Source organism: Chinchilla lanigera, unplaced genomic scaffold (assembly GCF_000276665.1).
Source record: "Chinchilla lanigera isolate Chin_1 unplaced genomic scaffold, ChiLan1.0 scaffold00006, whole genome shotgun sequence".
Classification (NCBI taxonomy): domain Eukaryota; kingdom Metazoa; phylum Chordata; class Mammalia; order Rodentia; family Chinchillidae; genus Chinchilla; species Chinchilla lanigera.
In genome coordinates this window covers 35214635-35227523 of record NW_004955407.1, presented here as the reverse complement: position 1 = coordinate 35227523, position 12889 = coordinate 35214635, and the positions used below count along the sequence as shown (strand labels likewise).

The 12889-nt window shown below is 43.0% G+C and overlaps 1 protein-coding gene across 9 annotated transcripts in view; it reads left to right on the top strand.

Moving 5' to 3' along the window:
* Positions 1–12277, top strand: part of Setd4 (SET domain containing 4) — a 24242-nt gene extending 11965 nt beyond the window's left edge. For 8 of the 9 annotated variants that reach the window (XM_013504518.1, XM_013504516.1, XM_005375720.2 and 5 more), the window contains 6 exons: positions 909–1338; positions 2323–2497; positions 4003–4084; positions 5028–5108; positions 10527–10650; positions 12050–12277. In XM_013504518.1, coding sequence (XP_013359972.1) covers positions 909–1338; positions 2323–2497; positions 4003–4084; positions 5028–5108; positions 10527–10650; positions 12050–12184 — 1027 coding nt within the window. In that variant the 3' untranslated portion in view covers positions 12185–12277. The remainder of the gene's footprint in view (positions 1–908; positions 1339–2322; positions 2498–4002; positions 4085–5027; positions 5109–10526; positions 10651–12049) is intronic. The other variant, XM_005375712.2, reaches the window with a different exon arrangement.
* Positions 12278–12889: the final 612 nt, after the last annotated feature.

Below are 12889 nucleotides of genomic sequence, written 5' to 3'. Positions count from 1 at the left end.
CTCACACCCATAATCAATCAAACTCTAAAAGCCTGCCCCATGACCGCATGAGGCTTTGGGGGGACACGCAGACACAAACCATAACAGAGTTGTTTCTCAAGTTTTGAGTAGAGTGTATGGCAGTGTAGGAATCCAGACTTTGGAGGATTAATGAAAACTTTTTCTAAACATATTCATGTTACGTGGGATTTTTTTTGCTAAGTATGCAACACAAAAATACCATTATGCATAATCTATAATAGAGCATATATGTTTAGGAATAAAAGCTTTAGAACTGCAGCAAGTTTATAATGAGCATACTCAGTTTGCAGTCCAAGTTGGTGCAGGCTTCTGCAACTTGTGGTAATGACAGAGGCATAACTTTCTGTTGTCCGATATGGTCCACATTGGCCACAAATGAATGTTGGTTTTTGGAAATATGGCTCGTCCTACTTAATTGAATTTAAGTAATTGAATCCAAATACTTGAATTTTAAATATTATTCAGTTTAAATAATTTCAATTCATAGTTGCACGCATGTACCCAGTCATTACTGCACTGAAGTGTGCAGTCAAAGCTCCCCACAACCATATTTTAAATCTATATCCAGGGGAAAGAAATGGACTTACTGCAAAAGCTCACAAACTGGAGAAATAAGTTGGAAGTTTTTGCAAAAAATCTTCTCTTATGAAAGAACCCGTCAGTTGAGCTGGAAGTCTGCTTTTCTGATGTGATCATGTCTTGTCCAGAGCACGTGTACGGGTGTGTTCTGGAGAGGAAAAGCTTTAAGCTGTCTTGGGTGCATGAAGTCAGTTTAGAGCACTAAGATTGCTAAGTGTGAGCACAGTCCTCTGGCACCAAGTACACCACTTGCTCTTTCCATATTTTGAGTAAAAATCATTTCTGTAAGCAGCTTTTCATTTTACAAGGTGGAAGCCGCCTCCGTCTCCTCTCCTGGCTCTGTGCACGTTTTTAGTCTCACAAAGGCACGCTGGTGAGCAGTCTGTCTGGAAGCCTTACCTGGATGTTTTACCCAAGTCCTACACCTGCCCTGTTTGTTTGGAGCCAGAAGTGGCGAATCTTCTTCCTGAACCTTTAAAAACAAAGGCTGAAGAACAGAGAACGTCTGTGCAGGAGTTCTTTGCTTCCTCCAGAGACTTTTTTTCCTCCCTGCAGCCTCTGTTTGAAGAGGCCATTGACACCGTGTTCAGCTACAGCGCCCTCCTGTGGGCCTGGTGCACAGTCAACACCAGAGCAGTGTACCTGAGGGCCAGGAGGCGGGCCTGCCTTTCATCAGAGCCCGACACCTGTGCGCTGGCTCCTTACCTGGATCTGCTGAATCACAGCCCAAGTGTCCAGGTGAGAAGCTGACATGGAGACGCATGTTTTCTTTGGAGAGGCAGAATCTAGCATGTAGAGTCTGGGACTTCCAGCGGTCAGTGGAAGCACTGAGAGAGATGCTTCTGGCTTCAAGTAAATGTGTTACACCAGCCTCCACCTGATCCTTTCCACAGGCCCCTGTCTGTCTTTCCTTTGCTCTGTTTCTCCACTCTGCTGTCCTAGCCTGCAGGGCCCTGTGCTGTTCCCCTGGAGAGCCTTTACCATCAAGCCATGGTGCAGCGTCCTCCTTGCCCTTCCCCCTTCCAGACTGCGGCGGAAGTCTAGCTTGCTTTCCTCCCGTCCCTTTCATCCTTGCTAACTTATCCGAGAGGGCCTGTATCTTGGCTCCAGTCACTGACTGACTTCCCCCTTCCCCTACCAAGCCTGAAATTGTTGAAGTTGGAGGCTTTGTCTTGCTCTTCTTTGTATCCCCAGTGCTCAGAGCGGAATCTGGGCCATAGTAGGTGTTCAGTAAATGTTCACTGATGGATGCATGTTCATGGGGTACAGATTCTGGGAAATCATGAAAGAATCTTGAATAGGGAAACAGTCACAGATATCTTCTTCTTCAGCCCCTTCCCCACGTGGCACGTGCAGGAGATGAGGGCATTTGCAGGGCATGCTGCGTAAAGGCCTGACTGGAGGGAGAGAAGTGCCCATCTGGAAGCTCATATGGAGCCCAGTGGGGGCACACTGTGGACCACATGGCTGGGATCTGAACCTTTTCCATCCTCTTGGTGTGACATGCCACCACCAGAGGGTTGATACTGTCCTGTTGATCCCCCATGCTGTAAGAAGAGAGCTGAGGGAAGAGTCTTGCTGGATTTCTTGGGCTCAGGCCAATCTCCTGGCCCGTCCGCTTGTTACTTTTATAGGAACTCAACAATTGCTGGCCCGGTAGGCTGAGGTGAGGTGAGAGTGTGCTGTGGATGTTTAAGGAAAAGTAACAATTTCTCGTTGTAGGTAAAAGCAGCATTTAATGAGGAAACGGGCTGTTACGGAATTAGAACGGCTTCAAGTTGTAGAAAACACGAAGAAGTGTTTATCTGCTATGGCCCTCATGATAACCACAGACTGCTGCTGGAGTATGGATTTGTTTCCCCCTGCAATCCTCATGCTTGTGTTTATGTCTCGAGAGGTTGGAACCAGCTTTGTTATGGCTAAGATAATATTTTTCCTGTTAGGAGATATGGTTATTTTCAGTGATTCTTTTTTTAAATAGCAAAACCTTCAAATATCCTTATGTATCATTTATTTCCTCCTGCATAGAGCTAACTTAACTTATGGATCCTGGTTTCAGTGCTGAAGTCGAAACAGCAAAGCTTTGATAATGAGGATGAGAGCTAAGGGGTGTTTTATGGTAGTAGGTCAGAAGGTAGAAGATGGGGAAGGAAATGAGTATTAGTAGAGGGAAGAAATGAAAATATTGTTACTGAGGCATTGTTGATCACTGAAGACAGGGCGTGATAAGGGAGCAGTGAACGGCAAAGATTTACTGAGCACCTACTGTATTTAGAACACTGCTAACCACAGGGCCAAGTCTGTTATTTCATCCTTGTTTTTGGAGTTTAATGCCATGATAAAATGTTGATTTCATTTATGTACTTTTGTGATCTAACATGCACCTTCATTTATATTTCTGTTTTAAAATAGTCATCAAAGTTAGGGGAACAAAAGTCCAAATTTAGTATTAAAAACAGTACAGAGAAGGCTGATTCTGCCCCCTTTGGAAAGAACAGAGAAGCAGTTTCTAGGCCGTGAAGAAATGGCCACATTCCCCAGTTGTAGTTTGAGGTAAGGACAGATGAACTTAGAAACTTGGTCAAGGCAGTTTAATGACAATATAGGCAGAATAATGACAATATTTCTCAGAATGGAAATGGAAAATGAGCTGAGCTTGTGGATGTTTTGTCCTCCAGCTTGCAGGATATATTAGAAAACTAGCTTTTGGACTGGCCTCATGGTTCAGAATCCAGATAACTTTAAAGTTTATGACTGCACAATAATAGTTATCAAATAAGTTAATTTGAATAAAATTACATTTTCGTTACTTTTACATAAAAAGTAAAGGAGGACCTGAGGGGGAGACTCAGTGGTAGAACACCTGCCTCACTTGTTCAAGATCCTGGGTTTGATTCCCAGCACCACAGACAAACAAAACAAAATACAATTTAAAAAAGAAAACCTTTCACTCCCCCTTCCTCTCAATAGCTTTGTCAGTTTTTGCATATTTATTTTAAATAGTTTATGATTGGAATCATTAATGTCCAGACTATGTTGAATTCTGGCTTTTAAAGCTCAGTATTGTAAGACTTTTTCCTCAGGTTTTACCGAGCCTGTACTATAGTTGCTTGTTATTTTGCAGAAGTGAACATAGTATCTTAATTCCCTGGTTTTGCTGGTTGAGCTACTTAGTAAGAGCTGAGCTTGTGGATGTTTTGTCCTCCAGCTTTGGAAGTCCTACAGCTTGTCCGGGACTAATGAGCTCATTGAACGGGGCTGGAAGAGGTTTCTTTTATGTGAATGAGAAACACTGTTTAAACTTGCATACTCTGACTCAGTTGCTAATGGGAAGGAAAGTTGAGGAGAGACATACTTTTGTCTTCATTCCATCCTAAATCTCTGATTTTCTTCTTAATGTAGAAATACTTGTAAAGTATCTTCCATCAGTGGATAAACAGATGAACAAAAAGATTTCCATTTTAAAGGAGCATGGCTTTCTGGAGTAAGTGTGACACTTTCTTTCTTGGAATTGCTCTTGCAGGCAATTCTCATGAATTTCTGTAGGTATTAGGCCTTTCCTGACTTGTATCAGCTGACAAGTGGGTATTTATTGACCCCTTGCTGGGTGCGGTCCAGTTGTGCCTGATTTTGCATCAAGTGTAAGATGCTTAAAAGACGCTTATTTGGAGGATATAACATAGAAACTTGAAATTACTGTCACAGAGAGAGCCCTGCGTTGATTGATGGCCCTTGATGAGTTTGTCGGCACGGTGTGGCCAGGTGGGGTGGCACTGGGTTATTGCAGGCCAGCCTGGTCCCTAGGAGAACCATTACCAGGCACCATGGGTAAGCTGTAGCTGCATCACGGCACAGCACTTGGGGTACGTGGGTGGCTAGGCCACCCACACCAGGTGGGGTGGGCAGAGTTTAAGGCTGTCCCTTTCCAGTTTGTTTTCTGGATAATACCAAATTTTAAATAACCTAGCAATAGTGTGAAAGCAGGCTGGCTCTGGTGCTTTACGTTTGTTTAATGGTCCAAGGTAATCTAAATTCTTCCTTATTCATCTCAGTGTGGACTGTGAGTTGTGCCCTCTTGCTGTGACCTCTCAACCAAGTTTTGCCTCTCACTAAAATTGGTTAGAAAGTAGCTTTTTATTTTAAAAAAATAGTATTTTCTGTTCCTTAGGATTTGTTGAGGGGCCGGGGGTATAGCTCAGAGGCACGGCACCTGCCTGGCAAGTGTAAGGTTGTGAGCTTGATTCCTAGTACCAAAAAATTATATATATTTATGAAGTACTTGAGATTATTTATGTTTTTGACCTAGGTTACAAGTAACAATATTTTGTGGCCCCATTTAAAAAGAAATGTTCTATTCTTTAGCTGTTTTTCATGGTGTTAATAAATAATGAAATGACAGATTACTGCTGTTTGTTTCCCTACTTTAGAAATTTGACATTTGGGTGGGATGGACCATCTTGGAGATTACTCACAGCTCTGAAGTTGTTATGTCTGGAAGCTGAAAAATTGTAAGTTCCACATGCGTTGGTCTTAAGCTGTTATAGTCTGGGCATAAGTTTGGGACATTTTTGACTTGGATTCAGATACTCATCCTGAGAGGAAAAAGGCTTGTCATCCTATTTAGTGTTCCTTCTGTATGTAGTTTGCTCTTGTAGAGTGGGTTTTCTTTCTGAGTTTTAACCACTTCTGGAATTCTGGCTTTAGATTACAATCGGTACATGGCTCTGAGGATCTTTCATCTTCTCCTCAGATGTTCCCCTTGGTGACCTGATGCTTCTAGTTCAGAGTAAACACTGCCAGCCCCGTGAGTGCAGGTGCTGTTCGGGCAGATCTCTGAGCAGGCTGCCATTTTCAGGCAAGCAGAACTCCTGACTGTGGCTCCCCCTGGTGCTGCTGAAGGAGAGGCCTAGTGTTTTTCCCCGGGGGAGGCCAGTGTGAGGAGCCCCTGGTGAGGACAGGCATCCTAGTCAGGCTCCTTCATGTGGGTTTCAACCTGCCACATCCCAACCCGGGGCTGGTCGGGAGAGCAGTCTCCCTCTTGTGCTGTCACATGTGGAGGAAGCACTTCCCGAAGATGGTAAACCTGGTGGTTAATGTTGATGTTCATTTGATTGGATTGAAAAAGGTCTGGGAAATTAATAAAGCACACTTTTGCATGTATCTGTATGGGTGTTTTTAGGGACTACCTGTATGTCAGACAGCAAATAAAGCGGGGAATACCTATTCTGAACATGAGCAGCAGTATCCTATAAGCTGGGGCACAGACTAAAGAAAAGTAGAAGGAGGAAGCCCCCCTGCTTTCGGTTGCTTTGGCTTCTTCGTTGCTTTGAGTAGCTTTCTTCCACAATGCCTTCCACCATGATGTTTCTGCCTTGCTGCAGACCCAAAAGCAATTGTGGCAGGTGACCTGTGACTAGAATCTGAATCCATGTGCCAAAATAAACCTTTCTTCTTTAAGTTGTTCATGCTAGGTGATTTGTCAGAGTGAGAGGAAGCGGACTAGCACAGGAAATTGGTACTAAGAAGAGGGATCATTGTGAATATACCACACCATGCAGTTTACAAGCTTTGGATCTGGTTTGAAAGAGTTTGCAAAGGTTTAGAAATGTAGGTTGCAGAAGCCCTGTGGTATAAGTGGAGCTTCATTCTAAAGGGAGCTCAGTAACCCAGAATGTTGGTAGGAATGGTCACAGGAAAGGCTGGTGCTCTTGAGGTTTCAAATGTGAATGAGAACTCAATTTGGAATTAGAGCAGAGGGCATTTGTGTTATGTTCTGGCAAAGAACTTACCTACATTTTGTCCTTGCCCTAGTATTTTCCATGGGGCTGAATTTAATGGTAAGGGACTAGTTTATCTGGTGGAGGAAATTTCAAGGCAGCAAGACAATTGGGTGGTGGCATAAGTATTGTTGGCTGCTTTTAAACCAGATTTACAGTGAACAGGGAGAGCAAAGAGCAGAGTGGAAAGACTTGAAAAGCTTGCAGTTTGCCTGGGAAAGATGCAAATGTAAACTTGAGACCAAAGAAGGTGTGGTTATTGAAGGGATTACCACCATATTGTACCAGCTCAAAAAGAAAGATACCTAGAGGGCATCTCAGGAATTAGCAAGACTCCTTTGAAGGGCCAAAGATGTAAAAGAGTAAATATTTCATTTGAAAAAGAGAGTCTCTGGGCATTCTGCTCCAGCAGGGCTGCCTAGGAAATTGGTTTCCTAGTATTCATTTCATCAAGCTTAGGCAATCAGAAGATGCTACAGGCATGGTCTAAGTGGGCTTGGCTACTGCTTTTGGTGACAGCAGACCTTAGCATTGTACACATGGTGCTGGTTTTGCAGGCATGCAGAATGCAAGAGTTTTGGGGTCACAGGCACTTCCACCTAAATTTCAGAGGAAGACCTGGGACACAAGACCGTATGTTTGCAAAATTAGAACCCCTGCAGGCAGCACCTGGGAAGATGATTCATGAGGCTGAGAATGAACGTGAAGCTGCAGTAGAGATTCTAAGAAGTCAGAGATGCCAGGAATGTGGTATACTATGGAGAAAAGCTGAAGGTCCAAGCCAGGCCAACCTAACAGGTGGCTGTGCAGCAGCTGACAAGGCTGGAGGAACAGGACTGCTCAAGTCCTTTGGAGCTCACATCCATGAATTCTGGACATGGATTGAATGTTTGTCCTGGTGGAATATGGTCTTTCTCATTACTCCTTGCTACTTTCTTATTACTGCCATACGGAATGGAAATACTTACCCTGTGCCTGCCCTATCATTGTATGTGTGTGTAACTTGCTTTTATTTTTACAGGTGCTCAATGGCTAAGAGTTTGCCTTATATCTCAGATGAGACTTTGGATGTAGGCTTTTGAGCGGTTCTGGAGCTTTTTAGACTTTAGGGAAGGAATTAGTGCTTTTTTTAGTTGTATACTGATGTAGTTATATCATGTTAGGTGGAATTATGGCCTTGTTATTGTCTTTATTTGGAGATTGTGGCTTAAAGAAGTACAGTTGTCAAGTTGACAAGTAGAAGACTTGTGATGATTAATACTGATGTCAACTTGGTTGGATTCAGTAACGCCCAGGAAATTCAGTAACTCCTTAGAGGGGAGTCTAGGTCAGGCTCACTCTGTATCACAGTTTTGGACAAAACATTTCTTCAGTGATCAATATTTTTTACGTGCAGAGCTGAGTAGAATCTAACCTAAAGGTTAAGGCAACAAAGGAGAGAGTCATAGTATGAAGGCAGAGGTGTTGAGTGTTGCCATCTTGTTCCATTCTCCCATTGAACATCTGCAGGCTCAAGAGAAGTCAGTGTTTAAAAAAAAATGGTTTTCACATCCTTGAAAAGTAACCTAGGTCATCATCATAACCCACACATCAGAGGCATTATCTGCAACAAAACTAGTGGGAAGCTCGTACTGCCCAGCTGTGTGACTGCCAAGATGAGTGATTTTTAAGTCATCTAAAAACAAGTGTAACTAGAGGGTTTAGTTAGGTTTCTCTTTGGTGGCGTCAAGGAAGAGACTCATAGTGAAGGGACTGCGATTATGCTCCAGTGGACAGCCTGATGTCTGGATTGACGTTGGGGCTCACTGAGGATATTTCATGGGATGAGAGTTTTTCCTTGAGCTGATACTCGCTCGGGGCTACCTGCTGTGGTGGCTGTGGATGGTTCTGCTCTTCCTGTAGGGGCTTGGGAGTAAAATTTCTCCCTGATCTTAGTAGCAACAATACCTGTAACCCTTGGATAATGCAGGTTTGAATAGTACAGGTCTACCTCTATGTGGAGTTTATTTTGGAAATTTGTGGCAATTAAAAAAAATCACAGATAAACTATAAATCCAAGAAATACTGAAAAGATTAAGAAACACTGAGGTATGTCATGAATGCATAAAAATGTATGTAGATAATAGTCTATTTTATCATTTACTAACATAAAATATATACAAATCTAGTATAAAAAGTTGCAAATTTTGAAAACTTACACACATAAACACAGATATACATGGCACCATCTGTAGTCAAGAGAAATGTAAACAAAGGAAAGGATGCAGTATTCAGTCATAACTGCATAAAATTAAATTATCTGCAGTGCATATGGCATTACTATAATAGTGTAGCCACCTACTATTGTTATTCTGGTGAGTTCAAGTGCTTTTGAGTTTCTGCTTAAAGTACCCTATAATGCTAATCATCTCTGTCAAGGCAGCAGTCTCTGTAGTAATAAGTTGCTCGTGGCAAGAAAAAGTGATCTTTTGGGCACTTATGGATTCTTCTTCATGTATAATACACATACCATACCAAGTATGTATTAATGGATTGAGTTGTTAAGGCTTCCAGTCAACAGCAGGCTTTTAGCAATTGAATTTTGGGGGAGTCAAAATTGTACACAGATTTTCAACTGTTCAAGGATGTAGGTAGCTGTTTTTACTCTGAGCACATGGTATCTTTTGATCTCATAGACATAGTGACTTCTGCAGCTGATAAGTTTGTTTCTTTTCATTGTAAAAACTCAGGCAAAGTTGTGGTCTACTCAGATGTGCAGGGTATTAAGACCTGTGACTCACCACTGATTCTTTGCTGACTGTATCTTCCTACCTCTCTTTCATTTTTCCTTTGTCTTATTCTCTCCATCATTCGTCTCATATAATGTTTTATCTTGTTGTGAACCCATGTAAGCGTCCTTAAATCCTTCTTGGTTCAAGGCATGTATGATTTTTCAGGCATTTTAGCGTAAAGTTAAATAAAGCTACTGATGTTACCCAGAGGTCACTTTTTTTCCCCTGAGTGAGTTCTAACTGGCTGATTGATGTGGCAGACAAAGCATGTGACCAGAATTCTGCCTGGTTGGGTCTGTGCACCATGTCTACCTCCCATTAGCTTTGTCCCCCAAGGTGAGGTCTCCTGCTTGCCAGAGTCCCAGTTTCTTTGAGTCTGCTATGAGGATAACAGTGCTCTCTTTGTAGGTCATTGTGCAGATCACGTTAGGTAATGGTTATTCATGAAACACCATGCGAGGTACATAGTAATTTTCTGCTTTCTTTCATGAGAACTCCTGTGCTTCTAAGGTGTCTGATGACTCCTCTGAAGGTGAAGACCTTAAGTTGAGTGCCTGTTGTGTCTTTTGAGGTGCTCTGAATTTCTGACTGGTGTGTGTACTTCCATTCTCATGATTTAGCAGCCATCCTCTAGGCCCTTCCCCTTCTAAGTCACTGCCACCACTTCTAGATTCTCTGCGTCCACAAGCTGCCCCTCTATCTTCCTCTCCCTCGCTACTGCTGCTTTCTTGTGTGTAGATTTATTCTTCCCCTTCTGATGCAGCCTCCTGCTTTGGCTCCCTCAGACCTACCCTAATGCCCCTGTGCTCTTCTGCCTGCTGGAAGTGGCCCCCACCTGCCTGAGCCCACTTCCTGTAGCTCTGTGTGTGTTAAGGTGGAGTGACTTACATGGAGAGAAAGGCTTGTTGACTGTAGGCTCCTTCTTCCACATGTAGAGCAATTTGCTGTGTGAAATGGTTTCAGGTTACCACCTGTTAGGAAAAACTTTACTTGAAGAGAAGGAAGCCCTAGAGCCTTAACTCTTTTCTGCTGTGGGCTTGCCTTCTTGCCTGTGTCTTCCTTCCTGTTCTGTCTTTTGCTTATTCCCACAGCTGGTGGATGTGACTTCACTTATTTGTGTGCCAGGCACAGGGTTATGAGGGTAATAAATCAGTCCCTGTCAGCAAAGAGCACCTGACCCCCTGGTTTTTCAGGCCTTGTTACTCCTTCTCTCACGTATTCCTTGACCACAGGAGCTGCCAGTGGTGTGGAGGTTTTAGGAAATTACTTATGGCAAAACTTTTATAAGAATAGGAGAGTCTGTGTATTGTGCTGCAGTGTGAAAGTTGTCTTTATTTTCCGAGAAACCTGCTGAAATTATTGAACATTTTGGTTCTAGTGCTTGCTGGACAAAAGTACTTCTCGGAGAAGTAATTTCAGATACAAATGAGAAGACAAGTTTGAACATAGCACAGAAAATATGTTATTATCTCTTAGAGGAGACTACTGCTGCACTTCAAAAGGTATGTTTCTAGTGTATTACATCTTTTTAATGGACAGGGAGAAACTGTATATATTTAGGGTGTGCAGCTTGATATTTTGACATGTAAATATGACAATACTGTGGTATGGCTTTAATCAAACCTTTTAACATCATCCTCACCTCACATACCATTTTCTGTGGTGGGAGCCCTTAAGATCTACTTTCTGACGGATTTTCTAGTATATAGTGTGCATATTGTTACTAATTGTAGTCCCTCTGAGGTACACTGGATCTGTGGGACACAGTCCTTCTATCCAGCTCAATTCTGCATCCTTTACCAACGCCTTCCCTACCCCTCTTCTACTGTCTGTGTCTGGTAATCTCCCTGGTGCTGTTTCTGTGAGTTCAGCTTTGGTTAGCCCGTGCACATATGAGGAAACATCACGTTTATCTTTCTGTACTTGGCTCATGTCATTTAACATAATATCTTCCTGGTTCAGGCTCATGTATGTTGTCACAAATGGCAGGGTTTCCTTTTTTATTTTAAAGACTGAACAGTAGTCTACAGCCATACCACCCTGAACGCGCCCGATCTCAGAGGCTTAACAGGGTGGGGCCTGGTTAGTACTTGGATGGAAGACTGACCAGTATACCACTCTGTATCTACAGCACATTTTATTCCTTCATCCAACTAATGGGCCCTTAGATGATTCCGTATCTTTGCTACACCTTTAAAGAATTAAGTGTTATTGCTTAATTTCTTAGTACTAGATTTTTTTTTTTTTTTTTTTTTTTTTCTCCGGTACCGGGAACCGAACTCACGACCCTGCGCTTGCCAGGCAGGCGCTTTTGCCGCTGAGCTAAATCCCCAGCCCCAGTACTAGATTTTTAAGTAGTCTTTTCTCTGTATGTTTTAATTTCATGAATGTTTTAATGAAATGAGAAGTCAGATCATTTCTATGAAGATTTGACTGGGATTTTATTTTATTTTATTTTATTTTTTTTTATTTTTTTTTTGGTTTTTCTCTGGTGCCGGGAACTGAACTCACGACCTTGCGCTTGCCAGGCAGGCGCTTTGCCGCTGAGCTAAATCCCCAGCGCCTTTGACTGGGATTTTAAAAAGTCATTTTAATGAGCTTTGATAACATTGTGAACAAAGACAAATATTATACGATTCCAGTTTTTTGAGGTCTCAGAATGCCCAACTTCCTAGCAACAGAGTGGAATACAGAGAGGGGCTTGGGGCAGAGGGAATAGGGTTATTAATTATTACAGAGCTTCTGTGTACAGTGATTAAAAAAAGTCTTGAAAGTGAATTGTAAAAGTGGTTATAAAGTGAATGCATTTTATGGTACTGAATTGTGTACTTAAAAATGTTTAAATGGTAAATTTTAGATGCATTTATATTTTACTATAATAAGAAATAAAATAACTTCCAGGTTTCTCACATGAAGGATGAAAAAGTGTCTTTGATAAACCAGCTCGCTTTGGTGGAAACACTGTGGACGGAAGAGCTGAAGATTCTGAAGGCCGCTGCTGAGACCCTTCGCAGTTTGCAGACCACACTTGTCTAACTTCCGCTTTGTGCCTTTGGTCACCTCCTATGGTGGGTGTGACTGAAACTTTTTCAAACCACAGTTGGAATAAACTGACTTGATAGAGAATCACTGACAGTGGTTGAATGGTTTCTTACTAAACAGTTAAGTACTTACCCCTTTTCTTTGCGCTTTTCCAACAAGTAACTGAACTTTTAAGAGCATCTTCCTGTGACACAGTCGTGGCCACTCCTAAGACACGGCGGGGCCTCTCGGGGCAGAAGAGGTTCTGGGCTGGGGAGCTGTGAGTGAGGACACGTGTGCCATCTGAGTGACACTTCTCACTCCACAAAATAAACTGCAGTGCTGCAGGGGGTGGGAGGGAAATCCTAAAGCATAGGAGGGGAGGGCGGCCGTGAGCAGTCTGGAGCCAGCTCAGACCCCGGCTGTGGTCTCTCCCTGCGTGTCCTGCTTCCTTTCTGACCACATGCAGAGGAGAGTGAGAGGTTGTGCTTTTCCTAGATGGACTGAAGAGGGTGCTGAGGAGCTTTCTTAGGGGACACTTGGTGCACCATGAGGACCGAGTTTCCTGGCCTGGCCTATGCCTGGGTTAGGCTTTACTGATGCTTAATTTTGAAAAAGGACTGGCCCAGCCATGCTGTTCTTTCCGCTTTGTTCTGGGCTGTCTCCTGGGCAGCCCTTTCCACCTTGGGCTCCAGGCCCTGTCTTGAGCCCAGCGGTGCC